Consider the following 25160-nt stretch of genomic DNA (forward strand, 5'->3'; position numbering starts at 1 on the left):
ACGTTTTTATACAAGTCACATACATTGTACATGGTCCTCATAAACCATGTAGACTGAACTGTACAGTGCATTGAGTGTCTCAATACAATCATATTATCTTGGGTATTTTTTAACCTGCTTTGCTGTTTAGGTTTGTGTTCTGGTGTATTTGTTTTAGTACTGTAATGCACGACAGTATGGAGGGAATCGTCTTGCATTTCTGTTTCGTAATTCATCCAGTGTCCTTTTTATACCATATATATTTGCATTAGAATAGTAAGTGTGGTACATGCTAAATCAATCTTAAAGGAATTCAAAATTGTTTCGCCATAGAGCTGTGTTTTTTGGACGCAGCGTAGTGCCCTCGTTGTGTGTCGCTGTCTATTAGCGTGGTTCTGAAACGCTCGGATGTCTCGCAGCTCTGCAGGAGAACATATACCGTGCAGATAAAGCAACATGCTTCATTTGATATTTTTGTAAATATGTATCAGTTGCTGGGTAGATAATATTAGCCTACATTTGCCTACACACAGTGTATTTTTATGATTGTCTGTCTCTGTCTGTTTGTGCCAAACATGCTTCTGGTGCTGGAGTAGCCAATGTCTTTTACACAACCATGCAATCAATGTGTGGTAGCATCGCATGGTGTCAGTGCTTAACTAGAGTAACGCTCCTGAAAGCAACGGTCGCGTCATACTTTTGCACCCTCCCCTTAGTTGGTTTATCATTCAGTAGCTAGCTGACAACAGTCGTAAGCAACAAGGAGATATTTCATACACACTTCAACGGAACTAAAATGCTTTTTTAGAATAATGAGCTATGATCCTATTTGGGAATGCAATGGGTAAGGTTTCGTTAACAATATAGGCATAGTGTCGCGTGCTGTGGATTCTTTTTGGACTAAATATATATAAAAAAAATGGAACAAAGAGGACATGGAGCATGGTGGGAGCAACGACGGAAGCTTTGGGCAATGGTTGCTTTGGTTCTCTTTTGGAGCGGAGCTTCAGCCCAGATAAGATATTCCATCTCTGAAGAGCTTAAGGAAGGAACTGTCGTGGGGAATATAGCTAAGGATTTGGGAATAGATCTGAGCACCTTGAAGGAGAGGGGATTTCGAATCGTGTCTGGCTCGACGGAGCCCCTTTTCCAGCTAAACCAGAATGACGGTATCTTATATTTGCACCGAAAAATAGACCGAGAGGAGGTGTGTGAACGAAGCAGCGTGTGTTTGATCAACCTGAAAACCGTTCTAGAGAACCCGCTGGAGATCCATTATGTCTCAGTGGAGGTGTTAGATGTTAACGACCATTCTCCCAGCTTTCCCGAGAAAGAGAAACGGTTAGAGATATTTGAGTCAGCCTTACCAGGTGCGCGATTTCAGCTGCAGGCTGCACTCGACACTGATGGTGGACAATACTCAGTTCAACAGTATAAACTCAGTCACAACGATCATTTCCGTTTAGAAGTTAAAGACCGAGGTGATGATGGCAAAATCCCGATATTAATATTACAGAAACCACTGGATAGAGAGGCTGTAAAGAGCCATATATTGCTGCTCACAGCTATTGATGGAGGAAAACCTCCAAGATCTGGAGACATGAGAATAACTGTAGATGTATCCGATGTCAATGATAACCCCCCGGTTTTTACTGAAGATGCGTACTCTGTATTGGTGAATGAAAATACTATTGTTGGCACAACAATTGTACAGGTAAACGCCACCGATTTGGACGAGGGACCAAACGGTTTAGTAATGTACTCTTTTGGCAATAGCGTGAATAGTAAATTACGCAAACTCTTTGATCTGAACCCAGTAACAGGTGAAATCATTGTGAGAGGACTGATAGATTTTGAAGAAAAAGACAAGTACGAACTCGACATACAGGCATCGGATAAAGGACTTGCAGCAATGACATCAGATAAAAGCGTAGTAATAAGGATAGTTGACCTCAACGACAATGCACCTGAGATTGAGGTGACATCATTTTCAAGCGCAATCGCCGAGGATTCTAGACCTGGAACCACAGTCGCGCTAATCAGTGTTAATGATTTGGACTCTGGTCTCAACGGGAAAGTTCTCTGCACTGTGATGGAAGACACAACTTTCAAACTAATGCCATCACTACAGGATAACATTTACTCTGTGTTCACCCTTTCACCCCTGGATAGGGAAAAACATTCTGAATATAATGTTACAATAGTAGCCAAAGACGCAGGCCAGCCGTCTTTGTCATCTGTAAAGACTATTAGTGTTGTAGTATCAGATGTGAATGATAACAGTCCAGAGTTTTCACTGAGCCCCTATACTTTCTATGTCACTGAGAATAACCACCCAGGCGCCTCAGTATTTTACGTGAGTGCTTCAGATCGTGACGTAGATGAAAACGCACTTATTTCATATCATATTCTCAGAGACGGTGGTGACGTGAACAAATGGGCATCTTTTCTCAACATAAATTCAGAACATGGAAACATTTTGGCGCTAAAAAGCTTTGATTTTGAAACCCTCAAAACGTTCCAATTCCAAGTTGTAGCTACAGACTCTGGAATTCCGTCACTAAGCAGCAACGTCACAATAAACGTGTTCATTCTGGATCAGAACGACAACGCTCCAGTGATCCTGTATCCAGTCAGCGCTAACGGTTCCGCTGAAGGTGTGGAGGAGATTCCCCGCAATGTGAACGCAGGCCATTTGGTGACTAAAGTGAGAGCCTATGACGCTGATATAGGATATAACGGCTGGTTGTTATTTTCACTACAGGAAGTTACTGACCACAGTCTCTTTGCTTTGGACCGCTATACAGGACAGATAAGGACACTTCGGTCATTCACAGAGACAGACGAGGCTGAGCATAAACTGGTCATACTGGTAAAAGACAATGGGAACGTTTCACTCTCAGCAACAGCTACTGTGATTATCAACGTTGTGGAGCCCAAAGAGGCTTTTGCAGCTTCTGATGTTAAAAGCGCAGTAAAAGACGAGGAGGAGAACAGCGTTACATTTTATTTGATCATCACTTTGGGGTCAGTTTCAGCACTTTTTATCATCAGTATCATCGTGTTGATTGTAATGCAGTGCTCCAAAGCCCCAGACGACACCTCCAAGGATTTACAAGATGTGAATTACGAAGGGACACTGTGCCACAGCATCCAGTACAGATCCGGAGACAAACGGTACATGTTAGTTGGACCCAGAATGAGTATAGGTTCTACTATAGTCCCGGGCAGCAATGGGAATACTCTAGTGGTACCTGACCACAGGAGGAGAGCTTCGGCAGAGGTAAGAAGATACAGTTGAAGTCGGAAGTTTACATACACCTTAGCCAAATACATTTAAACTCAGTTTTTCACAATTCCTGACATTTAATCCTAGTAAACATTACATACACTCAATTAGTATTTGGTAGCATTGCCTTTAAATTGTTTAACTTGTGTCAAACATTTCGGGTAGCCTTTCACAAGCTTCCCACAATAAGTTATGTGAATTTTGGCCCATTCATCCTGACAGAGCTGGTGTAACTGAGTCAGGTTTGTAGGCCTCCTTGCTCACACACGCTTTTTCAGTTCTGCCCACAAATGTTCTATGGGATTGAGGTCAGGGCATTGTGATAGCCACTCCAATACCTTGACTTTGTTGTCCTTAAGCCATTTTGCTACAACTTTGGAAGTATGCTTGGGGTCATTGTCCATTTGGAAGACCCATTTGCGACCAAGGTTCAACTTCCTGACTGATGTCTTGAGATGTTGCTTCACTGATAACGTTTTTACAGATATAACACGTCCCCCCCAACCATGTAATTTCAATAATATTAATAATACGCAATGAAAGCACTTGTCCCGATTATAGGCACTTAATAGCGAGTTTTTAAGTTTCAAAAGATTGTGACCTCCCTCCCTTTGCCTCACAATGGTTTGATCCACTGCCTCCCACCCCCCAACAGTGGCACATGATGCAGGTACTGTACATGTGTGGGAATCTGACAGAGTCTGTTGTTGGTGGCTGACCTCCAGCAAGTAGTTCAAACAAAGGATATGTTAGACATTTCTTTGCTTCTACCACTCAATACAAGAAAACACATTTATAACGGTCACCAGTCTTCATTTTCGCTGCATTAAATTAAAGGTCACTCTGTGTTAGCTAGCGGTTAGCTGATGTTTGCTAGCTGGCTACAGTAACATCAACCAGTGTTTGCAGCTATTTGAATTTGAGTCAATGAGAGAAGCTAGCAATGCAATGTAGTGTTCCTTAGCTGGCAAGGTGACTGAGGGTTCGTGTCTACCGTCTGAAAGGCCCTCAATGCACGTAACTAACGTGAGGTTAATCCAGTCAATCGCACCATAGCGATGCTGTTTTATGTTGGCAGGGTGGACACACACAATCGCTGGAATTGCAGAGCTAGCGCACAAACTAAAGCAAACATTAGCTAGCAAGCTAGCTAGTACCTATTCCATTTATGTGGCGTCGTCAAAGATGGAATCTTTGCTATTGTCAGTTTATTCCAAGATCAGCATACAGCTGTAGTGCGTCGAAGTCCCTGTGATCAGGTTAGCGATAAGCTGAACTCCAAACTGAACAGAACTACACTCTCTTCAACCATTGTCTTAAAAATCTTTAATGGTCTCGTTGCAAAAGCTAATTGTCGCTAGGGGACTTTGAAGCACCTGTGTGCTGATCTTGGAGTAAACTGACGATAGCAAAGATAATAGCAAACACCACAGAAACAGAATTGATGCTCACTAGCTCTGTAAATTCAGCTATTGTTGGAAGCCAGCCAATATAAAACATAAACTATATTCAAATTACAAAAGGTTGCAGCATACGTTGTGCAAATGGTGAACTCATACTGCTGTCAACCCTTGTCACTGCAATCCGTTTCACATTTGCAAGCTGACTAGCTAGCTACCTTTTAGATCGAAGCCCATATAGAATGGTAGAAGATAACAGATGATAGACATCTCCTACTGTAAATAACCTGCACACTGTGTGTGTAGCCAGCCAGGTAGAAAAAAGACGGACATCAGAGTATTTTTCAGTACACCAAAATGCAAAGTAAGAACCCTAGTAGCCTAATATCTCAAAGACTTGTTGCTAAAATGTTCATAAGAAAGAAGTGAAATGGAAATGTTTCACAATGATGACATTAGGCAGAGCAGGCAACAGGTGGCACACAGACAGCAGAGCTGGTGACAGATGGGCAGGGACAGACTGGCAGAGATTGATATGCAGGGACAGACTGGCAGAGACAGTGAGTCTCAGGTAAGTTTGTTGAGTCTTTGTTTGGCAACATTATGAAAGGTTCTCTCTTTTTTAGACTTGTAAAATAGGGACATAATTGGAAAATCCCATGGATACCCCCACTCTCAACTTAAACTGGTGATTGAACTAAGATTTGTTTAAGGCAATGGTATTGCTGTTGTGATTAATTGTGTAGTTTTAGGTACCGTAGTTAGGAGTATGGCGAACACCTTATTTATTTTCTAGGAGACAGACTGTGAGTCAGTGAGGGTGGTGAAAGGGGAAGAGCCAGGGAGAGAGACTTGAGGACAGTGTCACAGCCACGGCAGGACCAGGTGTCACCCTTGTTGCCAGCAGCACCAGTATAGGGGACAGTGGCACAGCATTGTCCAGTTACCTCAGTGATGGCACAAAACCATATCAGCCACACCTACAATTTATAGAACTGCAAACTCTTGCCAACAGAGTGTTGACGTTTCTAGAGAGATGGTTTCGTGATTTCCCCTGGCTACATTATAATCCATCAATAAAAGGAGTGTTGTGTTTTCACTGTAGACAAGGGTTTTCAAGCCAGCCATCTTTTGGCCAAAGAGTGGATGCTGCCTTCATTACTCCAGGATTTAGGAAAAGGAGAAAAAGCCAATGAGAAATTCACAACACATCAAAATTGCCAAACCCACTTCCACTTTGTAACTGTAACAGCACACCAGCTAAATCCAATCAGTCCCCAGTTATCCAGTGCATGGGGTAAACAGCAGAAATGACGAAAGCTACCTTGCACTGTATGAGAAAGCAACAACATTGATTGACTCCATTGAGAGACACTCAAGACGATTTGCTGGCAAAGCAGTGCATCACTATAGGGCAGAATTTCTTTAAGTGTTGGATGGTGTGGAGGTTGTTTGGCAACCGTTTAGACTAGGACAGTCTAAACGTCCTGCAAAAGTAGGAAAGAGCGCTTCTCACGGGGGAGTTGGATGAGTCTCTAGATCGGTACCCTGAGCTGAACATAGATTCTCTTTCACTGCAGTTGCATCTCTTTCGCAACAAATACCCCTGTAGCACCAGTGGAGAGGCAGCAGAGGTCCTCAGGAGGCTTCCATTGGAGGTGCGGGGCTTGGTTGACCAAGCTGAGGTGCTGATCAGAATTTTGTTTCTGGTGCCAGTGTCTTCATGTGAGGCTGAGAGGAGTTTCAGTGCACTCTGCAGGTTAAAGACTTGGCTACGGGCTTGCATGGGCCAAGACAGACTGAACAGCGTAGTTGTCTGTAATGTACATAAAGACAGGCTGGACAGTCTAGAGGGAAAATATCTGCCAGCAATGTGTTGGATCCATTGAAACCCGCAAACATATGTTTGTTTATTTTGTTCAGTAGTGTGTATAGCAGTGGTTCTCAACCTTTTTTGGGTACAGGAACCCCTACATATTTTGAGGCAAGGCGGGCAAGGTTTAGAGTGGTCCTCAGTAGAGGTCGACCGATTATGATTTTTCAACGCTGATACCGATTATTGGGGGACCAAAAAAAGCTGATACCGATTAATCGGCCGTTTTTTTGTTGTTGTTGTAATAATGACAATTACAACAATACTGAATGAACACTCATTTTAACTTAATATAATACATAAATACTATCAATTTAGCCTCAAATAAATAATGAAACATGTTCAATTTGGTTTAAATAATGCAAAAACAAAGTGTTGGAGAAGAAAGTAAAAGTGCAATATGTGCCATGTAAGAAATCTAACGTTTAAGTTCCTTGCTCAGAACATGAGAACATATGAAAGCTGGTGGTTCCTTTTAGCATGAGTCTTCAATATTCCCAGGTAAGAAGTTTTAGGTTGTAGTTATTATAGGAATTATAGGACTATTTCTCTCTATACGATTTGTATTTCATATACCTTTGACTATTGCATGTTCTTATAGGCACTTTAGTATTGCCAGTGTAACAGTATAGCTTCCGACCCTCTCCTCCCTCCTACCTGGGCTCAAACCAGGAACACATCGACAACAGCCACCCTCGAAGCAGCGTTACCTATGCAGAGCAAGGGGAACAACTACTCCAAGTCTCAGAGCGAGTGACATTTGAAACGCTATTAGCGCGCACCCGGCTAACTAGCTAGCCATTTCACATGGGTTACACCAGCCTAATCTTGGGAGTTGATAGGCTTGAAGTCATAAACAGCGCAATGCTTGAAGAATTGCGAAGAGCTGCTGGCAAAACGCACGAAAGTGCTGTTTTAATGAATGCTTACGAGCCTGCTGGTGCCTACCACAGCCCAGTCAGACTGCTCTATCAAATATCAAATCATAGACCTAATTATAATACATACAATTCTGGCAAAAATTCTGGCAAATTAGTTCGCAACGAGCCAGGCGGCCCAAACTGTTGCATATACCCTGACTCTGCGTGCAATGAACGCAAGAGAAATTACACAATTTCACCTGGTTAATATTGCCTGCTAACCTGGATTACTTTTAGCTAAATATGCAGGTTTCAAAATATATACTTCTGTGGATGGATTTTAAGAAAGGCATTGATGTTTATGGTTAGGAACAGTCGTGCAACAATTGTGCTTTTTTCGCAAATGTGCTTTTGTTAAATCATCCCCTGTTTGGCGAAGTCGGCTGTCTTTGTTAGGAAGAAATAGTCTTCACAGTTCGCAACGAGCCAGGCGGCCCAAACTGCTGCATATACCCTGACTCTGTTGCAGAGGTGACACATTTTCCCTAGTTAAAATAAATTCATGTTAGCAGGCAATATTAACTAAATATGCAGGTTTAAAAATATATACTTGTGTATTGATTATAAGAAAGACATTGATGTTTATGGTTAGGTACACGTTGGAGCAACGACAGTCCTTTTTCGCAAATGCGCACCGCATCGATTATATGCAACGCAGGACAGGCTAGATAAACTAGTAATATCATCAACCATGTGTAGTTAACTACTGATTATGATTGATTGATTGATTGTTTTTTATAAGATAAGTCTAATGCTAGCTAGCAACTTACCTTGGCTTCTTACTGCATTTGCGTAACAGGCAGGCTCCTCGTGGAGTGCAATGTAAAGCAGGTGGTTAGAGCGTTGGCCTAGTTAACCGTAAGGTTGCAAGATTGAATCCCCAAGCTGACAAGGTCAAAATCTGTCGTTCTGCCCCTGAACAAGGCAGTTAACCCACCGTTCCTAGGCCGTCATTGAAAATAAGAATGTGTTCTTAACTGAGTTGCCTAGTTAAAAAAAAAATATTTAAAAAATATTTAAAAATCGGCAAATCGGTGGCCAAAAATACCGATTATTGATTGTTATGAAAACTTGAAATCGGCCCTAATTAATTGTCCATTCCGATTAATCGGTCGACCTCTAGTCCTCAGGGACCTCCACCCCCTCTATATTATATGTAAAGTTACTGGAATCCTTGTGGTGCTGAATATGTTCATTACACTTTTTTAATTTCATGGACCCCTTGCAATTACACCAGGGACCCTTAGGGGTCCACGGACCCCTGTTTGAGAACCCCTTGTGTATAGTATGATATTTGTTCTTTTGTTTAGTAGTTTTCAGTTTTTAGTACATGACAGTACACTTGCTAATTATTTATTTTATGTTATTATATTTAAAATTGCGTACTTTGTGTTACTTACTTGTCCATAGCTGATGTTTTAAGAGTTGAGACACTGACTGAACAATAAATAAGTATTTTTGAAGTATATTTTGGTTGATTTATTTGGGTTATTCATTGAAGTAGTTCTTTCGCTTTTAGAACTGTACTTATTTTTAGCTTTTTGTTCTTGTAAAGCTATTATAGTAGACTCAGGCCAGTGGCACATATTTAATGACTATATATAAATGTATCAGAAAAAGTCAAATAAAAAGGTCAATTCAATACGGAGACCAACTTTGTGATGGTTCTCAATGGAGATTCTTTTAGATGAGATCACATCATGTTCATTGTATTTACTAAAATTGCACCCATACAGTGTACAGTACCATTGCCACCTACTGACCTTTCTTGGTATTGCTGGTTGTAAGTACAAATACCTGCGTACATACTGGACTTATAAGGAACACTGCTATAACTATTATTAGTAGTAGAATTATTATGATTTAAACATTTGAACAAGTTGGGACAACCCTTCAGTTAACTGCTGTAACTTTCAATTATCCAGTTGTAGTATTTATGGTTCCTCAATATACATTTAACATATTACAACGTAGGCTATGTGTTACAGCACTACTTTTGGTGTCCCCCTCAGGAATTGAGAAAATGTCATGTAATTGTCCCCTCAAGTTGATATCAGATTGTCGCCCCTGGGTGTCAGTACACAACTAGAATTCTGCTCCTGGTAGATTTCACCCCGTCATACTTTTGAGTCCGCCCCCTTGCTGCTTAGCTTATTCAATCACTGGAGGAATACAGTCATGTAGCATCTTGGGGAGGATACGATCTAAATGTACATTCTTAAAACGCTACTGGATAATCACCATTGGTCATATTTGCTAATATAATGGACAGACAACTGACACAAATTGAGGAATAGTGAAATTCTGTTGATTCTAGTTATTTATTCTAAAACATGGAACAAAGAGGATGCAGGGCATGGCGCGAGCGACAGCCGTCGGTCACCTACATGGTTGCTTTGATTTTCTTTTGGAGCGGAGCTTCAGCCCAGATAAGATATTCCATCTCTGAAGAGCTTAAGGAAGGAACTGTCGTGGGGAATATAGCTAAGGATTTGGGAATAGATCTGAGCACCTTGAAGGAGAGGGGATTTCGAATCGTGTCTGGCTCGACGGAGCCCCTTTTCCAGCTAAACCAGAATGACGGTATCTTGTATGTAACCCGAAAAATAGACCGAGAAGAGGTGTGTGAACGGAGCAGCGTGTGTTTGATCAATCTGAAAACCGTTCTAGAGAACCCGCTGGAGATCCATTATGTCTCAGTGGAGGTGTTAGATGTTAACGACCATTCTCCTAGCTTTCCCGAGAAAGAGAAACGGTTAGAGATTTCAGAATCTGCGTTACCAGGGGCGCGATTTCAGCTACAAGCTGCACGTGACCCAGATAGTGGCCCATACTCTGTTCAACAATATAAACTGAGTAACAATGATCATTTTCGTATAGAAGTTAAAGATAGAGGGGAGGACCGTAAAATGCCTATTTTGATTTTACAAAAGCAGTTAGATAGGGAGTCTGCTAAGGATCATAGATTACTGCTTACAGCCATTGATGGAGGAAAACCAGCGAGGTCTGGGACTGTGGAAATAATCGTTGAGGTATTGGATGTTAATGATAACTCACCTGTCTTCACTAAAGACGCATACTCTGTAATGCTTGGTGAAAATTCTCCTGTCGGTGCAACTGTCATTCAGGTAAAAGCAACCGATTTGGACGAAGATGCAAACGGTGAAATTATATATTCATTTGGTAATGGAGTAGATGACAAGTTACTGCGACTATTTGGATTGGATCCGAATACTGGTGAACTAACCGTAAAAGGTCTGATAGATTATGAGGTACACAATATTTATGACATTGATATACAGGCATCTGACAAGGGAACCGTTCCATTGACAACAGACAAAAGCGTAATTGTAAAGATTATTGATGTGAATGATAATGCGCCAGAAATAGAAGTGACATCATTTTCGAAGGCAATCCCCGAAGATTCCAAACCCGGAACCACTGTAGCACTTATAAGTGTTAATGACTTAGACTCTGGTCTTAATGGGAAAGTTATATGTTCTGTATTGGAAGACTTGCCTTTCAAGCTAATGTCGTCTTTACAGGATAACATGTACTCTGTAGTCACCAAGTCACCACTGGATAGAGAGAAAGTATCTCAATATGATCTAACAATAGTAGCCAAAGACGCAGGCCAGCCGTCTTTGTCATCTGTAAAGACTATTAGTGTTGTAGTATCAGATGTGAATGATAACAGTCCAGAGTTTTCACTGAGCTCCTATACTTTCTATGTCACTGAGAATAACCACCCAGGCGCCTCAGTATTTTCCGTGAGTGCTTCAGATCGTGACATAGATGAAAACGCACTTATTTCATATCATATTCTCAGAGACGGTGGTGACGTGAACAAATGGGCATCTTTTCTCAACATAAATTCAGAAAATGGAAACATTTCCGCTCTAAAAAGCTTTGATTTTGAAACCCTCAAAACGTTCCAATTCCAAGTTGTTGCTACAGACTCTGGAATTCCGTCACTAAGCAGCAACGTCACAATAAACGTGTTCATTCTGGATCAGAACGACAACGCTCCAGTGATCTTGTATCCAGTCAGCGCTAACGGTTCCGCTGAAGGTGTGGAGGAGATTCCCCGCAATGTGAACGCAGGCCATTTGGTGACTAAAGTGAGAGCCTATGACGCTGATATAGGATATAACGGCTTGTTGTTATTTTCACTACAGGAAATTACTGACCACAGTCTCTTTGCTTTGGACCGCTATACAGGACAGATAAGGACACTTCGGTCATTCACAGAGACAGACGAGGCTGAGCATAAACTGGTCATACTGGTAAAAGACAATGGGAACGTTTCACTCTCAGCAACAGCTACTGTGATTATCAACGTTGTGGAGCCCAAAGAGGGTTTTGCAGCTTCTGATGTTAAAAGCGCAGTAAAAGACGAGGAGGAGAACAGCGTTACTTTTTATTTGATCATCACTTTGGGGTCAGTTTCAGCACTTTTTATCATCAGTATCATCGTGTTGATTGTAATGCAGTGCTCCAAAGCCCCAGACGATTCCTCCAAGTATTTACAAGATGTGAATTACGACGGGACACTGTGCCACAGCATCCAGTACAGATCCGGAGACAAACGGTACATGTTAGTTGGACCCAGAATGAGTATAGGTTCTACTATAGTCCCGGGCAGCAATGGGAATACTCTAGTGGTACCCGACCACAGGAGGAGAGCTTCTGGAGAGGTAAGAAGTTGATAACGACCTTTTCAGAAATCTCCTACTGACCATTACAATGCTGAGAGCGTATGCATGAGTTTGATGATGGCGTACTATTCCCATTCTGTTTGTTAGAATTTCTGTCTGGTTTTTCATTGACCAAGAAAGGGTTATGTGTGAATGCATGAACCATTTTAGGTTTTTAAGTAGGCTAACGAGGTTTGTTAGCTGTTAAATGATTGTCGAAAGTGACACTGCTCTCTGCACAGGTCGCTGTCCACCACTGTGGTGCTGAAATGCTGTCCAGTGTAATGTGCTGTTTAACTGGTGAAAGTGACGACGTATACATGCTCTTATAGTGGATATTATATTCTTCTTCATTCTTTTTTCCATGTCAGACACTTGTTGCATACATGGGTAGGGTAAATGTTGCTTTATGTTAGCAGAAATAAGCATTGTACGTAATGGTTTGTAACGTGTATACCGACTTTAAAAAAAAAATCAATACAACTTTTGCAGTAAAGTTTTATCTGATATGTATCGTGTCAAGATTCCATTACTAAGCTTCAACGATAGTGTAATGTCAGGTAGAATCGCATGATGTCAGTACCCAACTACAATAACGATCTTGAGAGAAAGAATTACCATAATGCTTTTGACTCCGCCCACTTGCTGCTTAGGCGATTCAGTCGCTGGAGGAATACAGTTATGCAGGATCGTGGGGAGAATAAGGTATAAAATGGACATTCTTAAAACACTTTTGAATCATGAGCTTTTGTCATATTTGCTAATATAATGGATGGACAACAGTCACCAATGAAGGAATAGTGGAAGTGTTGTGAATTCTCGTTATTTATTCTAAAACATGGAACAAAGAGGATGCAGGGCATGGCGAGAGCCATTGCAGTGGGTCACCTACATGGTTGCTTTGATTTTCTTTTGGATCGGAGCTTCTGCTCAGTTAAGATACGCCATCTCTGAAGAGCTTAAGGAAGGAACTGTCGTCGGGAATATAGCTAAGGATTTGGGAATAGATCTGAGCACCTTGAAGGAGAGGGGATTTCGAATCGTGTCGGGCTCGACCGAGCCCCTTTTCCAGCTAAACCAGAATGACGGTATCTTGTATGTGAACCGAAAAATAGACCGAGAGGAGGTGTGTGAACGGAGCAGCGTGTGTTTGATCAACCTGAAAACCGTTCTAGAGAACCCGCTGGAGATCCATTATGTCTCAGTGGAAGTGTTAGATGTTAACGACCATTCTCCTAGCTTTCCCGAGAAAGAGAAACGGTTAGAGATTTCAGAATCTGCGTTACCAGGGGCGCGATTTCAACTACAAGCAGCTCGTGACCCAGACGGTGGGATATATTCCGTTCAACAATATAAACTCAGTCAAAATGATCATTTCCGTTTAGAGGTTAAAGATCGAGGTGAGGACCGTAAAACCCCTAGTCTTATTTTACAGAAACCACTGGATAGGGAGGCTGTAAAGAGCCATATATTGCTGCTCACAGCTATTGATGGAGGAAAACCTCCAAGATCTGGAGACATGAGAATAACTGTAGATGTATCCGATGTCAATGATAACCCCCCGGTTTTTACTGAAGATGCGTACTCTGTATTGGTGAATGAAAACGCTAATTTAGGAACAACAGTCATACAGGTAAACGCCACTGATCTGGACGAGGGTTCTAATGCTGAAGTTGTCTATTCATTTGGTAATGACGTGGAAGGGGAGGTTCTAGAATGTTTTGATTTAGACCCGATTACTGGCGAAATAATTGTAACAGGACTTATTGATTTTGAAAAAAATCACAAGTATGAGATCGATATACAAGCGTCAGACAAAGGGGCAGCTACATTGACAACAGACAAAACTGTAATTATTAAAATTGTGGATGTCAACGATAATGCACCTGTGATTGAAGTGACGTCATTCTCTAACTCAATATCAGAGGATTCTAGACCTGGTACCACTGTAGCACTAATCGGTGTTAAGGATTTGGACTCTGGTCTCAATGGGAAAGTTGTCTGCTCTCTAACTGAGGAAAACCCTTTCAAATTAACGCTATCTTTACAAGAAAGCATGTACTCTGTAGTCACCAAGTCACCACTGGATAGGGAAAAACAGTCCGAATTTGATCTAACAATAGTAGCTAAAGACGCAGGGCAGCCGTCCCTGTCATCTGTAAAGACTATTAGTGTTGTAGTATCAGATGTGAATGATAACAGTCCAGAGTTTTCACTGAGCCCCTATACTTTCTATGTCACTGAGAATAACCACCCAGGCGCCTCAGTATTTTCCGTAAGTGCATCTGATCGTGACATAAATGAAAACGCACTTATTTCATATCATATTTTGAGAGACGGTGGTGACGATAATAAATGGGCATCTTTTCTCAACATAAATTCAGATAATGGACATATTTCCGCTCTAAAAAGCTTTGACTTTGAAACCCTCAAAACGTTCCAATTCCAAGTTGTAGCTACAGACTCTGGAATTCCGTCACTAAGCAGCAACGTCACAATAAACGTGTTCATTGTGGATCAGAACGACAACGCTCCAGTGATCCTGTATCCAGTCAGCGCTAACGGTTCCGCTGAAGGTGTGGAGGAGATTCCCCGCAATGTGAACGCAGGCCATTTGGTGACTAAAGTGAGAGCCTATGACGCTGATATAGGATATAACGGCTGGTTGTTATTTTCACTACAGGAAGTTACTGACCACAGTCTCTTTGCTTTGGACCGCTATACAGGACAGATAAGGACACTTCGGTCATTCACAGAGACAGACGAGGCTGAGCATAAACTGGTCATACTGGTAAAAGACAATGGGAACGTTTCACTCTCAGCAACAGCTACTGTGATTATCAACGTTGTGGAGCCCAAAGAGGCTTTTGCAGCTTCTGATGTTAAAAGCGCAGTAAAAGACGAGGAGGAGAACAGCGTTACATTTTATTTGATCATCACTTTGGGGTCAGTTTCAGCACTTTTTATCATCAGTATCATCGTGTTGATTGTAATGCAGTGCTCCAAAGCCCCAGACGACTCCTCCAAGTATTTACAAGATGTGAATTACGACGGGACACTGTGCCACAGCATCCAGTACAGATCCGGAGACAAACGGTACATGTTAGTTGGACCCAGAATGAGTATAGGTTCTACTATAGTCCCGGGCAGCAATGGGAATACACTAGTGGTACCTGACCACAGGAGGAGAGTTTCAGGAGAGGTAAGAAGTTGAAAACAACCTTGTATTTCACCATCATCACGTACCCTCTATTGAGGCTGATTTTCGAGTAACATTTTTAGCAATTTGTGAGTATTTTAAATAGGTCTATGTTGTTTTGACGTCAGAGAGTTGTTGGTTCTAACATGGTCTCACAACAGAAGTTGCTCGTTCATTTACAGCCGCTGCTCACTGGGCGCTGTTCGCCACAGTGGTGCTGAAACTTTGGGCACTTCAAAGCGCTATTTGATGAATGCTTGACAAAAGGTGATGACATATAAACTCTCCTCTTTCTCTATAAATCTTTCTCAATTCAATTTCCTTGTTGCATTCTTGTATAACGCTTTAGTTCTTGTAAAGACATCATGATATGTCATATTCAACCAGAACTCCCATATCTATACACCTTTTGCAGTAACGTTTTGTCAAATGTGTATTGTGCCAAGGTAGTTTTCAGTATTGAAATATAAAAATGTAAACTCTTAAATGATATTGTAATGTGACGTAGTATCGCAAGGTGTCAGTACCCAACTAGAATAACATTCCTGATACATTTTCTCTCGTCATATTTTGAGTCCGCCCCCTTGTTGGTTTCGTAGATTATTCAGTTGATGGAGGAATTCAGTCATGCAGCATCGTGGGGAGAATAATGTCTTACATTGCCAGAATAAATATAACTTTGGATAATTAGCTGATGTTATAGTCACGAATGTAATGGATAGAGCGTTTCCCCAGATTGAGGCATAGCGGAAGTGCTGTGTACAGTTTTTACTTATCTGGAAATCATGGAACAAAGAGGATTCAGGGCATGGAGGCAGCGACGGCAGTGGGTCGTCTTCATGGTTGCTTTGGTTCTCTTTTGGAGCGGAGCTTCAGCCCAGATAAGATATTCCATCTCTGAAGAGCTTAAGGAAGGAACTGTCGTGGGGAATATAGCTAAGGATTTGGGAATAGATCTGAGTACCTTGAAGGAGAGGGGATTTCGAATCGTGTCGGGCTCGACCGAGCCCCTTTTCCAGCTAAACCAGAATGACGGTATCTTGTATGTGAACCGAAAAATAGACCGAGAGGAGGTGTGTGAACGGAGCAGCGTGTGTTTGATCAACCTGAAAACCGTTCTAGAGAACCCGCTGGAGATCCATTATGTCTCGGTGGAGGTGTTAGATGTTAACGACCATTCTCCCAGCTTTCCCGAGAAAGAGAAACGGTTAGAGATATTTGAGTCAGCCTTACCAGGGGCGCGTTTTCAGCTGCAGGCTGCCCGGGACCCAGACGGTGGAATATATTCTGTTCAACAATATCAACTCAGCCACAACGATCATTTCCGTTTAGAAGTTAAAGACCGTGGAAAGGATGGTAAAATCCCTATTCTAAATCTCCAGAAACCACTGGATAGAGAAGCTTTGAAAAGGCATAAATTACTGCTCACAGCCATTGATGGAGACAAACCTCCCAAGTCTGGTACAATAGAAATATTAGTGGACGTTTTAGATGTTAATGATAATATGCCTGTTTTCACTAAAGAGTCATACTCTGTGACGCTAAATGAAAATTCTCCTATTGGCACAACAGTCATACAAGTCAACGCTACGGATTTGGACGAGGGATCAAACGGTGAAATCATTTATTCTTTTGGTAGTAATGTGAACAGTAAGTTACGTGAACTTTTTGAAGTAGATGCTATCTCAGGTGAGATAATTGTCAGAGAATGGATCGATTTTGAAATAGAGGACAGCTATGAGATTGATATACAGGCGTCGGATAAGGGACCGGCTCCCCTGACAACAGACAAAAGCGTAACAGTAAAGATAGTTGACCTGAATGATAACGCACCCGAGATAGAGGTGACGTCCTTTTCTAACGCAATCCCCGAGGATTCTAGACCCGGTACCACTGTAGCACTAATCAGTGTCAGTGATGAGGACTCTGGTCTCAATGGGAAACTTCTCTGTTCTATAAGCGATGGCGTCCCGTTCACTCTAACGCCGTCTTCACAGGATAACATGTATTCGGTAGTCACCAAGTCACCTCTGGATAGGGAAAAACAGTCTGAATATGATCTAACAATCGTTGCTAAAGACGCAGGCCAGCCGTCCCTGTCATCTGTAAAGACTATTAGTGTTGTAGTATCAGATGTGAATGATAACAGTCCAGAGTTTTCACTGAGCCCCTATACTTTCTATGTCACTGAGAATAACCACCCAGGCGCCTCAGTATTTTCCGTGAGTGCTTCAGATCGTGACGTAGATGAAAACGCACTTATTTCATATCATATTCTCAGAGACGGTGGTGACGTGAACAAATGGGCATCTTTTCTCAACATAAATTCAGAAAATGGAAACATTTTGGCGCTAAAAAGCTTTGACTTTGAAACCCTCAAAACGTTCCAATTCCAAGTTGTAGCTACAGACTCTGGAATTCCGTCATTAAGCAGCAACGTCACAATAAACGTGTTCATTCTGGATCAGAACGACAACGCTCCAGTGATCCTGTATCCAGTCAGCGCTAACGGTTCCGCTGAAGGTGTGGAGGAGATTCCCCGCAATGTGAACGCAGGCCATTTGGTGACTAAAGTGAGAGCCTATGACGCTGATATAGGATATAACGGCTGGTTGTTATTTTCACTGCAGGAAGTTACTGACCACAGTCTCTTTGCTTTGGACCGCTATACAGGACAGATAAGGACACTTCGGTCATTCACAGAGACAGACGAGGCTGAGCATAAACTGGTCATACTGGTAAAGACAATGGGAACGTTTCACTCTCAGCAACAGCTACTGTGATTATCAACGTTGTGGAGCCCAAAGAGGCTTTTGCAGCTTCTGATGTTAAAAGCGCAGTAAAAGACGAGGAGGAGAACAGCGTTACATTTTATTTGATCATCACTTTGGGGTCAGTTTCAGCACTTTTTATCATCAGTATCATCGTGTTGATTGTAATGCAGTGCTCCAAAGCCCCAGACGATTCCTCCAAGTATTTACAAGATGTGAATTACGACGGGACACTGTGCCACAGCATCCAGTACAGATCCGGAGACAAACGGTACATGTTAGTTGGACCCAGAATGAGTATAGGTTCTACTATAGTCCCGGGCAGCAATGGGAATACTCTAGTGGTACCTGACCACAGGAGGAGAGCTTCTGGAGAGGTAAGAAGTTGACCACATTGTCATGAGTAACTAACTACTCGTTAGTTCTCAGTATTTTCAATCTAAGTACTATTTCTGATGGTTACAGGATCCGTGCCGCAGGGATTGAATGTATGAGTTATCTATGGGGTGGCACATATGATAGACACTATTGTAGGTGGCAAAAGCGTGCATTTGTTTGTGTTATTATCTGAATCGGTCGATTAGAAATATTGTGTATACCTCAGAGGGCTCTGTCCCACGGGGGTTTTCTCGTCAAAAGACGCGGTACTAGGGACTTCCGCTGTCCATGGTGCTGAAACCTGGTGGAGTACATTCATCACCTTCGTTGTGACAAAACTCTCTTGAGATGGTTAATTAAAGACGCTTTGTAGTTTCACTTAGGCTATAGAAGAAGCCTTTTCAGTCTTTATTGACATGGTCCAAACCATGTAGTTCTATGTAGGACACTTGTTGCAAACTTCTAAAAATCAACCAACATGCACACGTAGACATTTTAATTTTTTTACATTTTAGTCATTCAGCAGACGCACTTATCGAGAGCGACTTACAGTAGTGAATGCATACATTTCATACCATGCGTTTTTTTTTTGTACTGGCCCCCCGTGGGAATCGAACCCACAACCCTGGAGTTGCACACACCATGCTGGCATTGCAAACACCATGCTCTACCAACGGAGCCACAGGGAAAGCCAGACGTCACATAAGGAGATTCCCCATGCATATCTCATCTTTGCCTAACCAGTACAATGGTTTGTAATGTTGTTTTGTCTTTTACAATGTTTTGTTTCGAAATAGCACTTGGTATTCGTGTAGTAAAAGATCGTAAAGGGTCTAATTATACCCAATCCTGCAATATGAGGCGGAAACGCATGGTGTCAGTGCGCAAGTAGAAGAAGGGTTATGAAATAACTCTGTTGGTCATACTTTTGAGTCCTCCCTTTATAGCTGGTTTGGTATTTCGTCGCTAGCAGATTTCAGAGCTTCGAGGATAAATTGTCATTTGAAACCTTTCAACGCTAACATATTGTAAGATACCGAGCTGTGATTATATTTGGGAGTGCGATGAATACGATGACGTTGCCGGCAGAGGCGTAGTGAAACTGCTCTGGGTTTCTCTTTAACCTTAAAAACATGGAACGAAGAGGATGCGGGGCATGGCGGGAGCGACGGCAGAGGGTCGTTTTCATGGTTGCTATGTGTTTTTTTTGGACCGTGGCATCTGCACAGATAAGATACTCCATCTCTGAAGAGCTTAAGGAAGGAACTGTCGTGGGGAATATAGCTAAGGATTTGGGAATAGATCTGAGCACCTTGAAGGAGAGGGGATTTCGAATCGTGTCGGGCTCGACGGAGCCCCTTTTCCAGCTAAACCAGTATGACGGTATCTTATATGTGACCCGAAAAATAGACCGAGAGGAGGTGTGTGAACGGAGCAGCGTGTGTTTGATCAACCTGAAAACCGTTCTAGAGAACCCGCTGGAGATCCATTATGTCTCGGTGGAGGTGTTAGATGTTAACGACCATTCTCCCAGCTTTCCCGAGAAAGAGAAACGGTTAGAGATTTCAGAGTCCAGGTTACCGGGAGCGCGATTTCAGCTACAAGCAGCCCGTGACCCAGACGAAGGTCCATTATCCGTTCAACAATATAAACTGAGTCATAATGATCATTTTCGTTTGGAAGTTAAAGATCGAGGTGAGGACGGTAAAATTCCGTTTTTGGTTTTACAGAAACCACTAGATAGAGAAGCTGTAAGAAGCCATAAATTACTCCTCACTGCCATTGATGGTGGAAAACCCCCCAGATCTGGAACTCTGGAAATATCAGTGGATGTACTGGATGTTAATGACAACACTCCTGTGTTCACTAAAGATATATATTCTGTAAGTGTAAATGAAAACGCTCCTTTGGGAACTATGGTCATAAAGGTAAATGCCACCGATTTAGATAGTGGCCCGAATGGGAATGTAGTTTACTCATTTGGCAATGACGTCAACAGCAAGTTAAGGAAACTTTTTGATATAGACACCATTACAGGTGAAATAACTGTAAAAGGGCAAATAGATTTTGAGGAAAGGGATAGCTATCTGGTTGATATTCAGGCATCAGATCAAGGACAACTTCCTCTGACAATAGACAAAAGCGTAAAAATCAAAATCGTTGACCTCAACGACAATGCACCTGAGATAGAGGTGACATCATTTTCTAAGGCAATTCCAGAAGATTCTAGGCCCGGAACCACGGTGGCACTGATCAGTGTTACTGATTTGGACTCTGGTCTCAATGGGAAAGTTCTCTGCCATGTATTGGAAGACGTACCTTTCACACTATTACCATCTCTACATGACAACATGTACTCTGTAGTCACCAAGTCACCACTGGATCGAGAGAAATTATCACAATATGATCTAACAGTAGTTGCTAAAGATGCAGGCCAGCCGTCCCTGTCATCTGTAAAGACTATAAGCGTAGTTATATCAGATGTGAATGATAACAGTCCAGAGTTTTCATTAAGCTCCTATACTTTATATGTCACTGAGAATAACGACCCAGGCGCCTCAGTATTTTACGTAAGTGCATCAGATCGTGATGTAGATGAAAACGCTCTTATTTCATATCATATTCTGACAGATGGTGACGTGAACAAATGGGCATCTTTTCTCAACATAAATTCAGAAAATGGAAACATTTTGGCGCTAAAAAGCTTTGACTTTGAAACCCTCAAAACGTTCCAATTCCAAGTTGTAGCTACAGACTCTGGAATTCCGTCACTAAGCAGCAACGTCACAATAAACGTGTTCATTGTGGATCAGAACGACAACGCTCCAGTGATCCTGTATCCAGTCAGCGCTAACGGTTCCGCTGAAGGTGTGGAGGAGATTCCCCGCAATGTGAACGCAGGCCATTTGGTGACTAAAGTGAGAGCATATGACGCTGATATAGGATATAACGGCTGGTTGTTATTTTCACTACAGGAAGTTACTGACCACAGTCTCTTTGCTTTGGACCGCTATACAGGACAGATAAGGACACTTCGGTCATTCACAGAGACAGACGAGGCTGAGCATAAACTGGTCATACTGGTAAAAGACAATGGGAACGTTTCACTCTCAGCAACAGCTACTGTGATTATCAACGTTGTGGAGCCCAAAGAGGCTTTTGCAGCTTCTGATGTTAAAAGCGCAGTAAAAGACGAGGAGGAGAACAGCGTTACATTTTATTTGATCATCACTTTGGGGTCAGTTTCAGCACTTTTTATCATCAGTATCATCGTGTTGATTGTAATGCAGTGCTCCAAAGCCCCAGACGATTCCTCCAAGTATTTACAAGATGTGAATTACGACGGGACACTGTGCCACAGCATCCAGTACAGATCCGGAGACAAACGGTACATGTTAGTTGGACCCAGAATGAGTATAGGTTCTACTATAGTCCCGGGCAGCAATGGGAATACTCTAGTGGTACCTGACCACAGGAGGAGAGCTTCTGGAGAGGTAAGGAGGTCATCAATCTAAAATATATTAAAATTTGCTGTTGGTGGCCTAATATAGCCCGTTTGGCCTGTCATGGATGTCTCAACTAGCTGACTGTGTAACGGAGTGGACGGGCCCATGTAATATTTTGGTGACACGGCTGTCCTGCTGTAACCTGAGACACAATGGAGTATAGGACTTTATTTAGTTGGACATGTCACTCGACAGCCCATTACTTCCCCATCTGTTTTAACTAAACAACTCACTTTGGATAGGTCGGCTGGTCTGATCCTATATGGTTAGAGGTGAACAGGAAAGAGGATTGTTTTCTCAGGTATACATGGTGGTTCCAGTCTGCTTGTTCAGGAGGGTCAGCCTGGGCTTGGTATTGTATTGATACAATGTCGATACTTGTTAATAAAACAAGGGAAAATATCCATGCAATTCATAGATTAGTGAACCTGCTCAGGCCAACACGTGACCAAGAACTATTTAGACTATAAGTAGGTCAAATATAATGCTGACCGTAGGTCAGTGGATGGAGCTAACTTCAGCCTCATCCTCACAGAGCCGTATGTTGAGCCTTATATACAGGGCCTTGGTCCGTGCATTTCCCTCTTCAGCTTGTGTTGTTGCCATGAATGGAGCTATTTCAGTAATCAAAGGCTTTTCATAATCAAATCAAATCAAATTTATTTATATAGCCCTTCGTACATCAGCTGATATCTCAAAGTGCTGTACAGAAACCCAGCCTAAAACCCCAAACAGCAAGCAATGCATGTGAAAGAATCCTTATGTGGGGCAACACCCCCTCAGAAAGAGAGTCTACTGGGGATTTAGCGCAGCCTTGAAACCTATGACACTGTCATATCGGCTCCTTTTCCACACAGTCAAGTTGTTTTGGTTTCTAACGATCTAGCTGTGCCCTTTAGTCATGTAAACTGAATAATGTGGTGGCTGTTGTGGTGTTGTTTTCATTAGATGGGTTATTAGCCTGTCTTATCATGTGGCATGTAGCTTCGTAAGACAACAGTGGTGTGTGTGTGTGTGCGCGCGTGCGTGCGTGTGTGCGTGCTCGTGAGTGAATGAGTATGAGTGAGCGGACACCTGGGGCCATTGATTTGTGAGGGGCCCTTCGTGCCCGCTCCCATCCCCTATAATTCTGTATTCTTTTGTGACAAATGTGTAAACAGGTAGACCAGAGGGAGAGGTCTCTGATTGGCAGATGAGTGACAACCCCAATTAGAAGCACCTGCTGCCCATCTGTTGTTCTTCACAGATCCTGTTTTGAATGAAAGAACATCGTACCTACACACTGAAGAAGGATGTTAAGACAAAACATCTGTGTACGCTATCCCGGATGCAGTAAAACATTAAAAACATTGAACAAGGAAGTAAGCGTTAAGCGACATATTTTGGAGCGTGAACCCATTCCACCTCCTTGTTTGTCTGAATGAGTATGTCTCTGAAAGCCTGCTCTCCGTGGTGGTAACTGGTTATATGGGCCGTGCGCTGCTGTGCCTGTGGCTGGGAGAGAGAGAGAGCTGCCCGTCTCTGGCACACCACTAGCCAGCCGGGTAGGTTGGGGTGGGGGTGCGCTGCTGAGGCTGTGCCTGTGACTGGGGGAGAGAGAGAGCTGCCCGTCTCTGGCACACCGCTAGCCTGCCGGGTAGGTTGGGGTGGGGATGCGCTGCTGAGGCTGTGCCTGTGGCTGGGGGAGAGAGAGAGCTGCCCGTCTCTGGCACACCGCTAGCCAGCCGGGTAGGTTGGGGTGGGGATGCGCTGCTGAGGCTGTGCCTGTGGCTGGGGGAGAGAGAGAGCTGCCCGTCTCTGGCACACCGCTAGCCAGCCGGGTAGGTTGGGGTGGGGGTGCGCTGCTGAGGCTGTGCCTGTGGCTGGGGGAGAGAGAGAGCTGCCCGTCTCTGGCACACCGCTAGCCAGCCGGGTAGGTTGGGGTGGGGGTGTGCTGCTTGGCTTCACTAGGGAGCTGCCGTTCATTATTTGCATGGGACTTGGAACGCAACCAGCGACGAATGTTCCTCCCCTTTTCCCATAGTCTGTGTTCTAATGCAGTGTGGTTGAAATAATAATGGGCCTTTGTTTTGATTTTCAAAACATGATCTCATGCTATTGGCTAACACAGAGGTTGTGTCTCATCAGCTATGAGAGTGTGGCTGAACCAGGTCGAGTCTAGGGGATGGTGGTGTTGCCCTAGCAACGGACTGGCAGAATTACCTCTCTGTAGTCGCTGGTTTTCCACAGCATGTCGGCGAGCCTCACGTGCAGTGCAGCGGTCTCAGCTGCGAGAGAGAGGGAGGGAGCAGGTGGAAGAGGAGGGGGAGGGGATGGCTTTTGTATGGCTATGCCTTCTCGCACATTATTTCATGAAAATTGATTCATGTTTTTGTGAAACTCATGGATTATGTTAGCGCAATCCTCATTGTAAGTTGGTCAACTGATGGTGTCAACAGAGAAGCAATAGTACATGTGAAAATACATCAACACATTGTTAAATATATTGAATTATGGCCATTTTCTATTTTATTCTACTAGGTCACTTCAGATTTCACACTTTGGTAATTCTATAGGCTGGGAATAGTATGACTGAGGTTAGCTAAAATCAGCAGTGCACTGCTAGGTCATTCCTATTCAGTGACACTTGTACACATTGATTGAGAGGAATGTGAAACAATGCAGAAGATGGACAAAAAGAGAGATGGTGGGAAAGTCAAGGATGAAGAGTGAGTTAGATATCAGTACTGGAAACACTGATATGGGGGGAAGTCAGAGATGGAGAGTAGATGGAGCGATAGAGAGTAGATGGAGAGATAGAGAGAGTAGATGGAGAGACAGAGAGAGTAGATGGAGAGAGAGAGAGATAGAGAGTACTTTTAGAGATAGAGAGTAGATGAGAGTGTAGATGGAGAGATAGAGAGTAAGATTTAGAGATAGTGTAGATGGAGAGAGAGAGAGAGAGAGATAGAGAGTAGATGGAGAGATATAGAGTAGATGGAGAGAGAGAGATAAAGAGTAGATGAGAGAGAGAGTGTAGATTGAGAGAGGAAGATGGAGAGTAGATGGAGAGTAGATGGAGAGATAGGGAGATGAAGAGTAAATGGAGTGATAGAGAGTAGATGGAGAGATAGGGAGATGAAGAGTAAATGGAGTGATAGAGAGTAGA

At 42.8% G+C, this 25160-nt stretch overlaps 4 protein-coding genes and 1 pseudogene across 6 annotated transcripts in view; all 5 read left to right on the forward strand.

Moving 5' to 3' along the window:
• Positions 1-25160, forward strand: part of LOC106611843 (protocadherin alpha-C2) — a 214791-nt gene that overhangs the window by 2818 nt on the left and 186813 nt on the right. The window contains exon 1 of one of the 3 annotated variants that reach the window (XM_045723958.1): positions 19154-22000. The exons of 1 other annotated variant lie outside the window; for it this stretch is intronic. In XM_045723958.1, the coding sequence (XP_045579914.1) occupies positions 19640-22000 (2361 nt within the window). In that variant the 5' untranslated portion in view covers positions 19154-19639. Of the gene's footprint in view, positions 1-19153; positions 22001-25160 lie in introns of those variants that run through there. One more of the 3 variants, XM_045723955.1, reaches the window with a different exon arrangement.
• On the forward strand, positions 155-3299 carry LOC123744653 (protocadherin alpha-8-like). The gene has a single exon (XM_045723997.1). The coding sequence runs from the start codon at positions 899-901 to the stop codon at positions 3278-3280; it is 2382 nt and encodes a 793-aa protein (XP_045579953.1). The 5' UTR covers positions 155-898; the 3' UTR covers positions 3281-3299.
• Positions 9635-11768, forward strand: LOC123744656 (protocadherin alpha-8-like). The gene is made up of 2 exons (XM_045723999.1): positions 9635-11582; positions 11683-11768. Exons 1-2 carry the CDS (start codon positions 9795-9797, stop codon positions 11689-11691), a joined length of 1797 nt encoding a protein of 598 aa, XP_045579955.1. The 5' UTR covers positions 9635-9794; the 3' UTR covers positions 11692-11768.
• On the forward strand, positions 12835-15558 carry LOC123744654 (protocadherin alpha-3-like). Its single transcript, XM_045723998.1, has one exon. The coding sequence runs from the start codon at positions 12997-12999 to the stop codon at positions 15370-15372; it is 2376 nt and encodes a 791-aa protein (XP_045579954.1). The 5' UTR covers positions 12835-12996; the 3' UTR covers positions 15373-15558.
• Positions 15732-18580, forward strand: LOC106611826 (protocadherin alpha-8-like; annotated as a pseudogene).

This window comes from Salmo salar, chromosome ssa09 (genome assembly GCF_905237065.1).
Source record: "Salmo salar chromosome ssa09, Ssal_v3.1, whole genome shotgun sequence".
Lineage (NCBI taxonomy): Eukaryota > Metazoa > Chordata > Actinopteri > Salmoniformes > Salmonidae > Salmo > Salmo salar.

Bases quoted from the DNA above. Each gene is read 5' to 3' on its own strand.
- LOC123744653 (XM_045723997.1), top strand. From the start codon at position 899: ATGGAACAAAGAGGACATGGAGCATGGTGGGAGCAACGACGGAAGCTT.
- LOC123744656 (XM_045723999.1), top strand. From the start codon at position 9,795: ATGGAACAAAGAGGATGCAGGGCATGGCGCGAGCGACAGCCGTCGGTC.
- LOC123744654 (XM_045723998.1), top strand. From the start codon at position 12,997: ATGGAACAAAGAGGATGCAGGGCATGGCGAGAGCCATTGCAGTGGGTC.